This window comes from Trichosurus vulpecula, chromosome 1, assembly GCF_011100635.1.
Source record: "Trichosurus vulpecula isolate mTriVul1 chromosome 1, mTriVul1.pri, whole genome shotgun sequence".
NCBI lineage: Eukaryota > Metazoa > Chordata > Mammalia > Diprotodontia > Phalangeridae > Trichosurus > Trichosurus vulpecula.
The window spans coordinates 70981029-70997547 of NC_050573.1; the positions used below are offsets into that span (position 1 = coordinate 70981029).

The 16519-nt window shown below is 41.5% G+C and overlaps 1 protein-coding gene across 2 annotated transcripts in view; it reads left to right on the forward strand.

Moving 5' to 3' along the window:
• Window positions 1–16519, forward strand: part of KDM4B (lysine demethylase 4B) — a 277035-nt gene that overhangs the window by 221253 nt on the left and 39263 nt on the right. For both annotated transcript variants that reach the window (XM_036755284.1, XM_036755292.1), the window contains 3 exons: window positions 10375–10880; window positions 11350–11470; window positions 14104–14282. In XM_036755284.1, coding sequence (XP_036611179.1) covers window positions 10375–10880; window positions 11350–11470; window positions 14104–14282 — 806 coding nt within the window. The remainder of the gene's footprint in view (window positions 1–10374; window positions 10881–11349; window positions 11471–14103; window positions 14283–16519) is intronic.

Consider the following 16519-nt stretch of genomic DNA (forward strand, 5'->3'; position numbering starts at 1 on the left):
CAGAACAAAGGCGCTGGAGACCCTGTGATAGTAAGGAACCTGTATACCTGATACAGGCCTGCAGGACAAAAGTGGGCTGGACAGTTAATGTGGCTTTGTAACTGATGGCAGTCAGTGTAATGCTTCTCCCAGTGTTGGAGTATCACAAACATTCTTGTGTTTCTGCCATGTAACTGTGTGATAGGTCTGCCCTTCAAACCTCTGCACAAACCTCTGCTTTATCCTCGACTACCACCAGGAAAAGGAGCATTAGAGGGGAAGGGAAGTGTAGGAGACCACCAGTAACACCTGGTTCGATCTCAAGCCTAGAACAGCCCAGTCTAACAACAGACTTCCCACCTCCTCCAAGCTTAAAGTAACACAAAAAGAATGAAGTCCTGCTGTACGTAAGAGGGAGTAAACTCAAAGAATTGATCATTTTTAAAAGTGGTATGAGTTTACAAGTTGGTCAAGCAGAAAAGTTGTGATTCAATATTTGAGACAAGAGGGGAAGGAGGAGAATGTTCCCAACTCTTGTCAAAAGTGCCTATGCCTTTTATTTTCTTATAACCCCTTTCAGGATCTTAAATGGGACAAACAATGAATCTGAGTCAAGTTCAAGGGACCTTCAGTGAAACCTGCTGCCTCCCGAAGCAGGATGTTTCATTTTGTTGCAGGGTTTTTTCCTTATGTGGATATTGAATCTTAAGCTTGTATCATGTTCCCCTTTCAAGTAAATCTGAAAGAGAGCTGTCGTGCATCCCTCCCCTGCTTCCTCCTCTCTTGGCTGATTGGCACCTACCCCCAGGATCTCGGACATGCTCCATTTTGAGGCCTTGGCTCAAATATCTTGAGATTTTTCTGACTAGGAAACTAAGTCCTAAAGAAAGAAAGTGATTTGCCCAAGATCATGAATGTATTAAGTAGTGGAATTATCATTGGAACCTAGGCCCTGAGGTTCTGCTCCATTGGGAAGTGCATTGTACTGTGTCCTTAATGGTTGTGTCAGCTGCCAGCCAGGGCCTGTTCTTAGAGCTGATGAATGTTCTCAGAATTGCCTACAATTGTGGAGCCCCAGGACCATAAGAGACACTGAAGACTAGGGTTTGCCTTCTGTGACATTGCTCACTGGGACAAGGCTGCTGAAATCAGAAGTGTGGGGAAGTCGTGATTGCTGAGTAGGAATGAGCCCTGTCACTGGCACCATCATCACCTTATGGAGTCAGGAGTGCTATATCCCTGATGCATTACAGAGCCATGCTAGTAGCCTCATTAACCAGTAATCTGTCATGATGAAAAAGATAACTAAGCATTTGGAAGGTCCAGAGAAATAGTCCTCCAGTAATTCAGGTGCCATCCCATTTTGACCCACATGCTGGGCCTTTTAGCAGAAATCGCTAGTAAATTAGAGAATGTGATTTCTTTGGACAGTATTGGAGGAGAGATGATGAAGCAGCTAATTTTAGTAATGCTGTAAAAAGGCTGTACTCAATGGAACTCAGATGGAACCTAAAAACCATATAACTTACTTTTTCAGAGAAGAACATTGAGATCCAAAGAGAGAAAGGAACTTCCCAAGGTCTTATAGCTAGTAAGTGACAGAGTCAAGACTTAGAGAACCCAGGCTGCCTTAAAGTCAACCGCAAATAGAAAAAAATTGTTCCTTACGTAAATGAGAGACTGTCAAAGCTACAAGTTCACTTTTCCGGTCTGTTTGGGTTCAGACTAGGAGTCTGTTGGATTGGGTTTGGGGGATGGGTTGGGGAGGACCTTTTATGCATGGCAAAACCAGACTTCTATATACATAGTTGAATAAAGTGGGATTTGAAATTCAATTCTGATTTTAATTTTAAGTTCGGCTAGTGTTTGTAAATGCTTATTTGTCCAAGGACACTTAGCATATTATAAACTGAGTGCAGGAACTGGGAAAAATGAATACCATCTGGGTTCAGGTCAACTGATGGAAGGACGTGGTAGAAAGAGAGCTTCCACCTGCTACTTGTGTGTCCTTGGATGAGTTACTTCACCAGGGCCTGTCTTGACTTCCACAATTTTCAGATGTGACCAGTGATTCTTTCTGTACACCATGGGGCAGCCCAGATGATGGAGGGGATGGAAAATAGGTTCCCTGGGGAAAAGGCTAGTTCCTTGTAGTGTTTGAGCTTTATGTGTAGAAAGTGGCGGGGTGATTGAATAACTGGTTTAAATTTGTGAAAAATTATTACAAAAATGGTGATGATGGTCAGGTAGGGAATAGAAAACACTTTGAAAGCTGGATTGGATTTAAAGGAAAAATTATTTCCTGCAGCAGTGATGAAGCATTTAGCAACAAACCCCATCCCTTGAGATTTTCAAAAGTAGGCACCTAGGTAGGTTGTACAGCAGACTTGGAGTCGGGAAGACCCGAGTTCCAGTATGGCCTTGGACTTACTGTGTGACCCTGGTCATCAATTACCTGTTTTCTGCCTTTGGTTCCCCACCTGTAAAATGAGGATCATAACAGCACCAACCTCCCAGAGTTGTTGTGAGGGTCAAGTGAGACCATATTTGTGAAGTGCTATACAGAACTTTTAAAGGGCCATATAAGTGCTAACTACTATGGTGATGACAAATTACTATCTTTTTGTCTTGTATGGTGTAGGTCAGCATTCCCCAACTTAACATATTGGGGTCTTTCAAGTCAAACCTTACCTGATTCCTTTTCTAATTTGATTTTATCTCAGGTACTTTTCACTGCTACACACTACACACAATGCCTGGCACATAGTAGGCACTCAACAAGTGTTTGTTGGCTGACTGACTACAGCATGGGCCCCAAATCTGTATTCTTTTTCATGTGCCTAGATCCCCACTCCTTCTGTTTAGGGACTTTTACCCTTTCTTCCTTCTCTGTTCCCCAGTCTTCTTCCATACTCCAAATCCCACACTCTATTCTAGTTTTAAATTCTGAAAGACCTGAGTTCAAATCCAGCCTCGGACACTAGCCATGTGACCCTTGGCAAGTCATGTAATCTCTATTTGCCTGTTTCCTCAGTTGTAAAGAGATGATAATAGCACCTATCTCCCAGGCAGATTATGAAGATCAAACGTGTTCACATAAGTAAAGGACTTTGCAAACCTTAAAGCCTTTATAAATGCCAGCTGTTGTTGTTATAGTCCAACCACATCATTTTAGAGGTGAAGAAACTGAGACTTAGAGAAGCAGAAGGACTCAGCCAAGGACCATGACTGGCAACTCCATATTCAAACCTGGGTCAGCTGACTCCAGGTCCAATCGGGAGGAAGATGTGAGATAACATCTGGAGGGCCCCTGGAGTCAAATCAGAACTGCATGTATTTAGTGCTTATCGTATCAGGCACTGAGGATATCTGGAAGCAAAAAGAAAGACTTTGTCTGCCCTTATTAAGAAGCTTACGTTCTGATGGAGGAAGACTACCCATCCAAGGAAGCTGAAAGAAGAGGGACTGTGAGGTAGGGGGAAAAGAAGTCCAGGCAGTCAGGAGCTGGACCAGGATGGCAAGAGGAATGAAGGAATGAATGTGGCTTCTGAGTCCTATGATTGTAAGATTAACAAGCAGCATCTCTTTTCTGCTACTAAAATCCAACATCAACCAGTTTATAATGAAGTTGGGCCACAAGAAAACCTAGGGTGTTCTGCATCAGTTGCTGTGGTTTTTGCAGCTTCTCCCTTTTCCAAAAGCCTGCACCATAAGCGTGCTCCAAAATGATATATTTTCTGTACCAGGAGCTGGTTCTGCTCTAGTAAATTTTAAGGGCTGCAGGACTTAGAGCCTCAGCAGAAAGAGTTGGGTAGCAGCCCCTTCTCAGCCTGCAGAGCAGAAAAGACACTGATTGATGTACTAGGCTGGCAGGTGGCAGACATTTTAAATACACTAGGTCTGAGGTCTTCAAAAGAGGCACCCTCTTCTGTCAGGCTGAGGCAGTGTTAATCTTTTGTTTATACCTGGAGCCTGCCTTTGGATTCTAGTATAGGACTCTCTCCCTTAATTGAGGGAGGTCCTTGTAAAATAGATCTTCCATCATCTTAGTACATCATCAAAAGTTTTAAATAAAAGTCCTAGTTATCAGCTCAAACTGGTCATTTGGAAATCAATAAAGCTAGGTGGGGCTCAATTCTGGTTTGCTTTTTTAAATTTTATAGCACATTTTCATTGTATAGAGAGTGAATATGATCTATTGTTGTGTGACTAGAGAGAAATACAATTTGACTTTCATTCAGTATGTTTGTTTCTCTAAGGAAATTCAATATGCCTCTTTCCAAGATGCTACAAAGCTGTTTATCTAAAGGGCTGCTTTCAAAAATATGACAGTAACCATTTGGATTGGCCTTGTGGCCATTTTTATAAATTAGTCTAAATAAGACCAATAGACTCTAGCCTTCTGGGAAATGGCTAAATTGAGACGTCCACCTAAATGACCCAAGCAAGGAGTCTCACAACTTCATCTTTCTCTGGCTTTAATCATTTTACAGCGTCTCAGGTTATTGTGTTGCTGCTTATCTGATACTGTTTTGTGTGGGAAACCCAGTGAACAGGCTTTGTGATAAACATAATGGTTACTTCTTGGTTGGAAGCTGGTCTGTAAATCTTTATTATCAGATGAACACTGCTCCTTCCAGATCACCCTTTCCCACACCCATCTTATGATGATGACCAAGTTGACCCATCTTGTGGGGGGGCGGGGCAGCTCTGACCTTTTACTGTAGAAAGCCATCCAATTTTAGTGTCCTAGGTGAGAAACAATCTCTTATTGAACATACTAAGGGCTGGCATCTCTATGAGGAACACCTATTATTATTTTTCTTTGAGTGAACAGATAACTTTATTCATTAATTTGGGGGAGGGGATACAGGAGAGGGGAAGGGAACATATTTCATTGTCGATATAATAAGGGGAGCAATGAAGGCAGTGTCCATCATGACCCAGAGACTTACTTTAAGACCAGAGGAATTTTAATCATTGCAGCTCTGGAAAGGCTCAGAATCCAAATAGCTTGATAATTTTTGTGTGTCTCTAAGAAGGGAATTAGAGAGAATTAAGTGGTTAAGGGTCGGGGCTTTGGAGGGGGGGGGGGAGGAGAGAGAGAGAGATGCTTTTTATTTCATGGGTAATTCCTTGCTTCTCTTAAAAATTATCGGGGCCTTAGCCTGCCAGAGGACATTATGTGCTGTCCCAGCTGCCTCAGAGATGTTGACAACATGCAGCTAAAATGAGCGCCAGCAACAGCTGAGGAAGGAGAAATGTAAGCAGCATTCAAAACAACGGTCAATACCAAAATTGCTGCGCTGGCAAAATTGGGTCTGTTGTGTGATTAATTCGTTTCTTTAAGGCTTCTGAAGGAACCTGCAGTGGGTCTTCCTTTACTGTGTATAGAGTGCAAAGCCTGGATTCCAAAAGACCTGGCTTTAACTATGGGCTCAGACGCTTACTAGCTGTGTGGCCCCAAGCAGGTCACTTAACTTCTGTTTGTCTCTGTTTCCTCTGAAAATGGGGGCAATGATAGCGGCTGCCTCCCGGGATTGTTTTGAGGACCAAATAATAAGTGCTGTAGAAATGATCATTAACTGTCATTATTACTTAGAGAGACATCTGGTGACACAGTAGATAGAGCGCTGGGCCTGGAGTCAGGAAGACCTGAGTTCAAATTCACCCTCAGACTTGTTCTGTGATTCTGGCCAAGTCACCACAGTTTTCTGAGTTGTAAAATGGGCATAATTGCAGCACCACCCTGGGTGGTTGTGAGGATCACGTGAGAAAGTATTTTTTAAAAGAGACAGAAGATGGAGAAAATGAGGGCAGTGAATCTTCTGTAACTGAATCATTGGGAGAAAGGAACGTCATTGAGGTACAATTTGGATAAGAGGTTGAAATGGTAACATATGTAGATAGCTCTTTAAGGTTTGTGAGGAGACAAACTTAGCCCTCTGAGTACTAGTCTGAGCCAGTCTTTGGCCTTTCCCAGCATGATGAAAAGTGTGTTGGATTCAGAGTGGGGACGTCTGGGTTCAATTCCTGTCCCTGGTGCTTTTTAGCTAGTAACCATGGACAAGTCACTTAACCTTTTGAAGCCTCTGTCTCCTGACTTGTAAAATGGGGGGAAATAAGAGAAATGAGATCTGCTGTTGTTACTACTACTACTACTACTACTACTACTACTACTACTACTACTACAATGCATTTTCCTAATAATTTTTAAATATAATTGTCTAGTTGAATCTAAGTTCTTTGAGGGCAAAGACTGTTTCTGGTGATTGTTTTTGGAACTCCACTGCCTAGCACAGTGGTACGTTGATTTGAATTGACTTAGATAGGATTGAATTTGAATGCGGTTGAACTAAAGAAATAGAATAATAGATACCAAAAAGAATTAAGAACTAAGTTGTTAGTGAGTCACATGAAAGAAACAAAAACATTCTTCCTTCCGTTTTCTTTTCCTTCCTACATTAGGCTTGTTTCTGTGAGATATAAATATAAATAAATATATTACTGTTGATAGCAAAAATTCTGCATTTTGATGTTGATTTGTGTTTTTTGGTGCATTTTTTCATCTGTTTATTTGCCATGTGACTTGTAAGTTAGTTCCTCTTTCTGGTCCTTTGTTTCCTAATCAATAAAATGAGGGTCTTGCACTACATAGTCTTAAAGAATATTAGAGCTAGGAGGCCTCTCCTACATATTTCTATGATTCTTTGGTCTTCGCAACAGCTCTGTGAGGTAGATAGGGTTGGTGGTGTTAACTTGATTTTCTTCAGTACTCCAGAGAATTGTCACTTCATTCATTTGTATGTACTCCCACCACCAACACATTGAGCCACTCTGTAGCCCCATGAATAGTCTTAAGGACTTGGTGTGGCTGAAAAATTCATTGCCCTCCATTCAACTTAGGGCTGACCCTCTGGTGACAGGCATACAGGCTGTCACCTGACTTGATCTTTCTTTTGTGGGTAAGTAAACTGGGACTTCAAGACAATGAGTGTCTCATCATGGTTGTGATTAGAGTTAGCACTACAACCTACCGTTGCTGACTTGCAGTGACTTTTGTGTGCCCTACTATCTGACTGAATTCCCTTCAGCATTCATTTCCAGTTGAGCTGGGAAAGCTCATCAGTGCTTTCTTAGCGTGCTTACTTGCCTCACCTTATAAAACACAGCCCTCAAAAGAATAAACGATTTGTTTAATTTATCTTTGATTTACGACATACTGATCACTCTGATAAATTAAAACGATGTACAGGATGCTATGTCTGACTCCGCTCTTTCATGGGCTCTCATATGATACGACAGGGAGGCAAATAAAACCCATGTCTTGCACCTGCAGAAAAACAAATCACCTGCTGGTTCAAAGCCCTGTTTGACTAGCTATGTATTGAACTGCCTTCCAAAAGAGAGGGGATTCTTGAACCTTTCACCACCCCTTTGAAGCTGGTCATTTGCCCACATTCACTTGGGCATGCTGAGATGTTACAAGGTTTAGCATTGGCTCACCTTCTCGCTTTTCTTCCCAAAGTATTTACCTTCCCATTAACCTCCCACTCAGAACTCTTCAGTGGGTCCCAAGAGCCTCCCAAATAAAATCTAAACATCTTGGCCTTACTGTCAAGACCCTCTGTAACCTGGATTTCCATTAAATTCTCAGCCTATTAACATCCTACTCCATCCCACACTGTTCCCTTCCATGTGTGCTGTGCTTCTTACAAACTGTACTTAGCTTTCTACTTCTCCTACTCATCCGATATTTTTCCCAATTTCATGCCTTTGTCCATATTGTTCCTCTATCTGTCTTCTGTAAATCTGCCCATCCTCCAATACCCCCTCCCCCATCTTACCTTTTCTGGGATGCTCCTTTCTAACCACACATAGCCCTTTTTACCTGTCCTGTGTTTTCGTATTGCACATATATAGTATTTGCATCACAGGTATTACATAATACTGTTTTTGTGTAGATTGTATGTCCCCTTATGGATTGTGAGTTGCCTCAGAACAGGAACCATGTCTTAATTGCATTGCTCTCGGGATACAAAATTAGTTTTTTTTTTATGTAGTAGATGCTTAATAAAATGGTTATTGTGTGAATCAGTGAACTCAGAAGTTTGGCTACCTATAAAGTGAAAAGGCTATTTAACTCCCATAAATGTTTGGAAATTCAAATTTGTTAAAAAGATAGCCAGATTACATGTTAGCATTGGCACAATAGATGCATTTTCTGGAGCAGCAAGCTTATTTAAAATAACTTATTTACTAAATTAATTCCCATCCACCCACTGAACTGTATTTCTCATGATTACTTAATGTGAATTCTACTCAAGTTAAGCCTGCCTCTTGTTTGCGGTCTTCCTATGTTCCTCATTCCCCTCCCCCTTCCATGTTCATTCTACCATTAGCACCATTCTTCCATACTATTTACTGCCTGAAGCGTCCTTCAAGACTTCTGGTCCACGGTAGTGCATTGTTCACTAAAATGAAGTACCTACTATGTGCAAAATACTGTGCTAAGTACTAGGCAGGATACAAAGTTTATTTAGTCAGTAAATATTAAGTGACTACACTTAACCCAGGCACTGTGCTTATGCACAGAGAATAGAAAAACAGGCGAGAGACAGTGTCTGCCCCCAAGGAGCTTATAGTCTAATGGAGAGATGACAGGCAAACAGATATACAAAGCAAGCTAAATACAGGATAAATAGGAAATAATTATCAGAAGAAAGACGCTAGAATTAAGACAGCATTTCTGTCCTCAAGGCTAGTTAAAGGGATAACGCATAAACAGAGATATGATGTGTAATGCTTTATATTATAGTTGAATGTCTATGTAGAATTGCAAAACATTGCGCTAGTCCACAAGTATTTACTAAGCTCCTACTATGTGCTGGGTACAGTGCTAAGCATTTTGAAAATGTTTACCTCATTTGATCCTTAACAACAACCGGGTGAGGTAGGTGCTATTATCGTCCCCATTTTACAGCTGAGAAAACTGAGGCAGATGGGCTAAGGGACTTACCTGTGGTCACACAGCTAGTCAGTGTCTGAGGCTGGATTTGAACCCAAGTATTCCTGTCCTTGTTCCCCATTGCTCTGTCCACTGCACCACCTTGGAAGAGGTGCCATTTGGGTTGACTTTTAAAGGACGGGTATGAATGTTTCCTGTAGTAGTAAAAGTGGAGGGTGTTCCAGGGATAGGGAACAGCTTGATCAAAGGCACTTGGTTCTTAGGATTCGTTGGGAGGGCTGAGAGCGGCCCCATTCATTTTGGGCATAGAGTATGTGAAGGGTAGTGAAAGAGGTAAGGCAGCAGAGGTATTGTGAGGTCATTTGAAAGGTTCAGTAGAACCTTTAATGTCAGTCACAAGTGTGTGAACTTACTCAGGAGGCAACAGGAAGCTTCTGAAGGTTTATAATTGCACAACCGTCACAATATGCAGGGTGTACTGACAGGCTTGGTGCAGTTTTAAGGTAGGTAAGCCTAAAACTGCACTAAGACTTTTGGGACACTATATGACAGGCCTGCACAACTTGTGACCCACCAAAGGATTCCAGGTAGCCCTCAGAGATGTAGAGGAAAACATCCTTTGTATGTAGAGGAAATTTGCTGGCTGTGAGTTGTGCAGGCTGCTATAGAAGAAAGATTTTTCTAGCAGTGGTATGGATGAATTGGAAGAGGGAAAGAATAGAAATAGAAAGTCGTAATAGGAGGCTATCACAATAGTCCAGAATGGTGGTAGCAAAGATTTGTTCTAGGGACAGTGTGGGATGGAGTAGAGGAAACAAATGTGAAAAATATTCTGGTAGTGGAATTACTAGGACCTGGTAGCCACAATCAGAAATAGTTAGACTTGTCCTTTAGGTAGTGGTGTAAAATTCAAATAGAAATGCAAGATGCCTGCAGGCTGCATATTGACTTAGTTTAAAAATGTAACATTATCTTATGTTTTAGTGTATTTTTATTTACTTTGTTAAATAATTCCTAATTACATTTTAATGTTGTATGGGCCACACTGAGAAGTGCTGTGGGTCATATGCAGCCCTCTGGACACATTTGACCCCTCTGGTGCAGACCATGTAATTTAACGTTCTGTTATTTATTGCTTTGCCCACTAAATGTTTAATGTATGTATCCTGTGTGCCCAGCTAGATTGTAAGCCCATGTGTTCCTCATAGCACCTGATAAAAGTGCTGAACCTGCACTCACAGGATCATAGATATAGAATTGAGAGGAACCTTGGGGCTCTTCTTTTCCAGTCCCCTCATTCTGACAGATGAGTGAACTAAGATCAAGAGAAGTGATGTGGCCTGCCCACTCAGTAAATCCTTGTTGTTGGTGGATTGCTAGGAAATGTTGATTACTGTCAGTAACACGCTTTTAATTTCTTGGACCAGGGGATGGTAAGACCAAGATCCGTGCCCCCAAGGCCAAAAGTGATAAGAAGAAGAAGCACCACCACCACCACCACCATCATCACCATCACCACCCACCTCAGCCGCCTCAGTTGTTGTCACCTCCACCCCAGCTCTGTACAGATGAAGAGGCTCCCCCACCGCCGCCTCCCATATTGGAGCCCCCTATATTAGCACCAGTCTCTACTGCCACAGAAGAAAACTTTCCCTTAGCTGCCCCCCTCAACATTGTCCACCCCTCTGAGGTGCCCAACGAAGAGGATGACTTTAAGCCACGACCTATCATTCCCATGCTTTATGTGGTTCCACGGACCAATAAGGTGGTATTTGACAAAGAGCGTGTATCTTGCCAGCAAACACTCGAGCACTTTGCTCAGAAGGGCCAGATTTGGAGGGAACAGACCGTCCCAATGGAGCTAACAGTGAAGGAAGAAGAAAGGGGAGAAGCTGAGCAGGTGGAGATCAGTCCCAAAGCCAGTGAGGTTCAGGTAATGTCATGGGAAAAGAGGCTAGCTAATTCTAGCACAAGAAAACAGGAAGCATTGGTACTTTAGGAGAAATTGTTTCTTAAGCAAGTTCTGTTTCCTGATTAGGAGCAGAATTTGAACTAGCAGCATCTGTGGGAGATAGAGCTGATAAAACGACTTGAGTAGAGGGAATGTAGGTCAGGTAACATGAAGACTGAAAAAAAAGATGTGGAATTTAGCTGACTCGGGTTGTCCTGATAGCCATTAGCTAGTTGCCATTCTAGGGAAGTTTCACCCTTCTTCAACAGTGGTGTCTTACCAGTAAGGAATGCTGGCTATTCTTAGCACAATGCATTATTCACCTTGGCTGAGGGTGAAGATGGAGAGCAAAAAAGGAAGTGTAATGCCTCAGAACTAACAGGTAATCCTAAGTTGGGCTCTCTGCATTGCTTCTCAAAGCATTTCCTTTAAGTAGTTTTCATTCTTATAGGCCCCATCTACCTTTTCTAAGTTGAAAATGGAGATCAAGAAGAGCCGGCGTCATCCGCTGGGTAAACCACCAACTCGATCCCCATTGTCCGTTGTCAAACAAGAGGGCTCAAGTGATGAGGGTGAGTATGTAAATTTGCCTGAAGCCCAATATTGTCATTATGTCTGGCCTAGCAGTAGTTTAATAAAGTATACTAAAATGTATGTTGTGGTTTCACAACAAGTATATTCAACATCAGCAAGATTGAAGTTTTAAATATTGACTTATAAAGTGTTCTAACATAGATGTTAATACATAGAAGCGTAGAGTGGTAAAGAATTTTCAAACACAAATTGTCACAATCCCAAGTGCCCTCTTATGTAAACAAATATTTATAGCCTAACACTTGTTAAGCACAAACATAGACAAGATGGTCCCTGTCCTTGAGGGCTTCTGGTAGATGGGGGGGGGGTGGTTGTGTGCCACGAAGCAGTATAAGTACTCACGAGATACCTGATGGAGAGAGAGAATACTGATAATTGAGAGAATCAAAAACAGCTACCCTTAGAGGGTGACGGCCAAGTGGAGCCTTAAAGGAACACTAAGGATTCAAAGAGGCTGAGGTGAAAGGGAGACCGGATCCTGGCTGCGAGAATAGTTTATGAAAAGGCATGAAAATGGACCTCTTTGCACTAGAAAATAGTGTGCTTTGATGATAAGTAATGTGAACCGTACCTGGAATGGTTAGTGAAGCTCGATTGCGAAGCGCTTTGAATCCTAGGAGCAGGAATTGACATTTTATCATAAGGAAATGGGGAGCCACTGAGAATTTTCAAACAAGGCAGTCAGACCTGTCTTTCAAAGTTATCATGGCAGCTCAATGGAGAATGACTAGAGAGCTGAGAGATGTAAGTGTGACCTGAGCAGAAGCAGCGTGGTTTCGTTTGGCTTGGGCTACTTGACCTCAGTCAGCTCCCTGCCAACGCCTCTTAGAGAGGCCTCAGCAGGCCTGCAGGTGTGCAGGCGGAGGTAGCAGAGAGGAGTGCCAGGTTTAACATGAGTGGGGAAGTTCGTTCCCATAGTCCTGAATCCCGGCCAGAAGACTTTAGTTTTAGGACATCAGTATAAATTCAAACTAGTCACTTCTCCTCTCTGGGGCTCACTTTCCTTACCTGTGAAATGAAGGGGTCATTTTCAGCTCTAAATCATTGAGCCTGTAATCCTAAATATAAGGAATAGGAAAAGGGCCTGGGCAGCAGAGGGAGTGCTGTTTGACTTGTCAGACCTCAGTGAAAGGGAAGCTGACAAGGAACACTGGGAAAAAGTGGTCAGTGGCATTGAGAAGATGAGGGATTGACCCATGATCACCTAGTATTGGTGAGGGGCAGAACTTGAAACCAGCTTTTCTGATTCCAAGACTTTCCCCACTATGCACCACTACAGGAACCAGATCTTAGCTAGTGATGAACATGTGCTCTCTACTCTGCAGACCCTTAATAGTCATTCAGTAAGCATTTGTCATATAAACACCTAGAAGATAGGCACTGTGTTAAGCCTTTTTCTGTACAAGACATATATAGATCCTTTTAACCTCTATCTCTCTCAATTTCCTCTACTGCAAATTCAGGATAATAATTGCACCTACCTCCCATTGTTGTGAAGATCAACTGAGATAATGATTGTAAAAAAAATGCTTATCACAGTGCCCTGGTACAAGTTGGTGCTATATAAATAATATCTATTATTATAAATAAACATGAAATGTTAGTAATAAATAGAAAGTAATTCTTGGGGGGTAGGCTAGGATGGATGGGGTAGAGAGGACACAGCCAATAGGGGAATCAGGAAGTAATACTTGAGCTGAACCTTCAAGGAAGCTGGGATGTGAATAAACGAATGAAGAATTGGAACTGTGAACTGTGTCTACATAGTGCAGATTCAGCAGTGAAGATACTAGACAAGAGGTCCTCATATCTGCCCACTGTAGGGGTCCTTAGTCAAGTCAACAGAATGTATTAAATGCCTACTATGTGTCTGGCACTATGCTAAGTGCTGGAGATGTAAAGAGAGGCAAAAACAGTCCCTGCCCTCAAGGAGCTCACAGCCTACTTGGGGAGGATAGGAGTTCTAATATAATTGGGTTGGAAGAGAGATTACATGCAAACAGCTTTGTACACACAAGATACAGAGAGGATAAATTAGAGATAATGAAGGACCATTCCAGGAAAGGCTTCTTGCAGAAGATGAGTTATTAAGTGAGATTTAGAAAAAGCCAGGAAGCAAAGAGGAAGAGGGACTTAAGATCTTAGCTCCAGTGTCCATCAGTTCAGTTCAGTAGCTACTTTGTACAAGACACATTATTACCATATAAATATCATGTAAGTGTATGTTATAATTATCTATGTGTTTCATTGCCTTATTAGATTGTAAATTCCAGGAGGGCAGAAATCTTGTTTTGTAGGAACTTTTGAGCATCTTTCCAACACTTACTATGTACATGTAGGCATTTAATCAGTGTTGAATGAATTCTATAGATTGTACATGTATACACCCTGAGTTCAGTTAAAGGTATGCGCTTCAGGCAAAGGCAGTGGAATGCACTGTGGTTGATTCTTTTTATTTCTTATATTGTTTTTGAGATGTATATTTTTCGTTGACACTAAAGATTTGCTCCCTACTTTTCTTACCCCTTTTTTTTCCTTTTATCCCTCTCATTAAAAAAAAAATCTCCCCTTTCTTCCTCTTCCATTCTTGCTCTCATTCATTTCATTCTAGAAGCGTTTCCCTTCTCTGGAGAAGAGGATGTGAGTGACCCTGAGGCCTTGAAGTCTTTACTTTCCCTCCAGTGGAAGAATAAAGTGCATAACTTCCAGGCAGAGAAGAAGTTCAATGCGGCTGCAGCCCTGGTAGAGCCATATTGTGCTGTCTGTACTCTCTTCTACCCATATAACCAGGTAATTGCCACCTTGCTGAGAATTTCCTGTCAGCAGAATTGTTGCAAGGTTTTCTATCTATTTTTTAATGTTTTCTGTCTCCTGTTGTTACAAGTGATTGCTTTGTTTAAAGAGTTGAATTTTTGTGGGTTCAAGAATCTATTTCTAAAAACTAAAAATCAGGTCATTTTAGTACAATATAGTTGGTAAAACCTTCACTGACATCTTTTTTTCTGTAGCTGGTCATCCATGGAAGACAAACTGATGGATCTGACCAAGCTGGGAAGGCTTTGGTTGGTTGTGGACTGGTATTAGCAGTAAACCATATTGTCATCTAAGAACCCGTTTTGCTAAGTTCAGGAAGGCTCCCCACCAAAGTATTGGCTTCTGGATAATTCATTTTTTGGCCAAATAAGCCATCTACTAAAGACATAAAATGTTGTGATCTGTATTGGTGAAGGAAAAACCCTTATCTGTGAAATCATAGATATTTTAAAGTATTGAAAGTGTAGGTGATGGGATAGGTAGGTGGTACAGTGAATAGACCTTTGACCCTGGAATCAGGAAGACCAGAGTTAAAATCCAGGCTCAGACACTACTGCATGATCCTGGCCAAGTCACTTAACCCCAGTTGCCTTAAAAAAAGAAAAAAGAAAGTATAGGTGGAAGTGAGATGGCAGTGGTACTGAGTCAGAATGGAAAATCTCCTGTGTACTTCCCCCTTCCACATTCTATGTTGTTCCTGGAGGAAAAGTCTGTCCATCTGACTTGGAATTCAGAACTTTGAATGAAATGGTCAGTGTTGGAACCACTTAATTTACATGACACTTAGATATGTGTTCCTAATCAGGAGGAGCAGAAAGTGGTATCAGATACTGAAAACACATCTTAACACTAGTTTTCCATTTTTACAAAAATGTAATTTTAGGAAAACTTGTACAGAGAGTTGTATAAATGGTTAATTTTTTTTTTGTTAAATTTGCAGATTTTTCTTTCCTAAAATTCAAACGCAGATACTATGTGGCCCTTTTATATAGCCAGATCCTAGCCATTTGGATAGAAATAGCAACACATGGCAAATTAGATGGAAAAACTGTTGGATTGAAAAGATTTTAGGGCTCACCAGTGTAACACTTTTAGATTCTTTTTAAGGTGATTTCCTCCCATCTCATTGGGAACTTTTTTGATAGACTGAATAAGTAGCCCCGCAGGTTTTCTGGGGACTTTATTACCAACAAAAGGCTGTATTTTTAGATGGGGTCCATCCTGGCCTATCTTAGTGCTGCATCATTCAGGTATTTGTAAGGGAGAGGCTTCTGCTCAATAGGCGAAGGAAAAGGGGAAGAGGAATTTGGAGTCCCACACTAACACTCCTGTGTTAGTAAATGCTGCTTGAGGTGTTGTAAAAACACAATTGAACTAAGTCTGTACACACACGCTCTATTCAGTTTGCTTATCATTGGAACAAATAAAGAGATAATTGTCTCTTTATATAATAACGTCTTTATAATGTTATCACCGAGCACATTCCTTTCTTTTCATTGCCAAAAGGTGCTGCTAGGATTCAGTTTGGGCAAGTTGGGTAGAAGATGAGCATTTTTTTTAGGTGCTATTATTAAGTAAAATGTTCAGAACCAAATCTCATGGTGCCTCACATGTCAAATATACATCACAAACTGAGGCATGCAGAACAACCTGCTTCAAGAATTCTAAAGCAGGTCTTCACCCCACCCCCATAAAATCCTCCAGCACTAAATCCCCCATGTTTGTGCTTCCACGTGTGTGAACAATAAAATTTCACACCTTATCTCATGTGGAGAATAGTGACAGTTTTTAGAAGATGTGGAGGCATTGTCAAAGGAGGATCTCAGATTTACAAAGTCAGGTACCCATTGTCAGTAGGCTAGTGTTATAGTTTTCCACCAGGATTAAAGGAAGTGCATGCGTTTTGTTAGACGTGCACTGCCTCTTTGTTTGTAGTTTGTGATTGCGCACATTCCAGTGCACAGAACTAGGAGCCGTAGGGAAGGCAGCATACCAGCAGTAGACGCAAAGTAAAGGAAAAATCACTGCCAGTTAAAGCTGTCCACAGATTTCCCGTTAACAAGTATAGCAAGGTCAGAGATAGAAAGGAAAGCCTCATGATTCCCAAAATATTCACATCAGCACTTTTTGTAGTATCCAAAAATAGGAAACAAAATGAGTGCCTGTCAGTTGGAGAATGGCATAGTAGTGGTCATATTGGAATGGAATGGAAT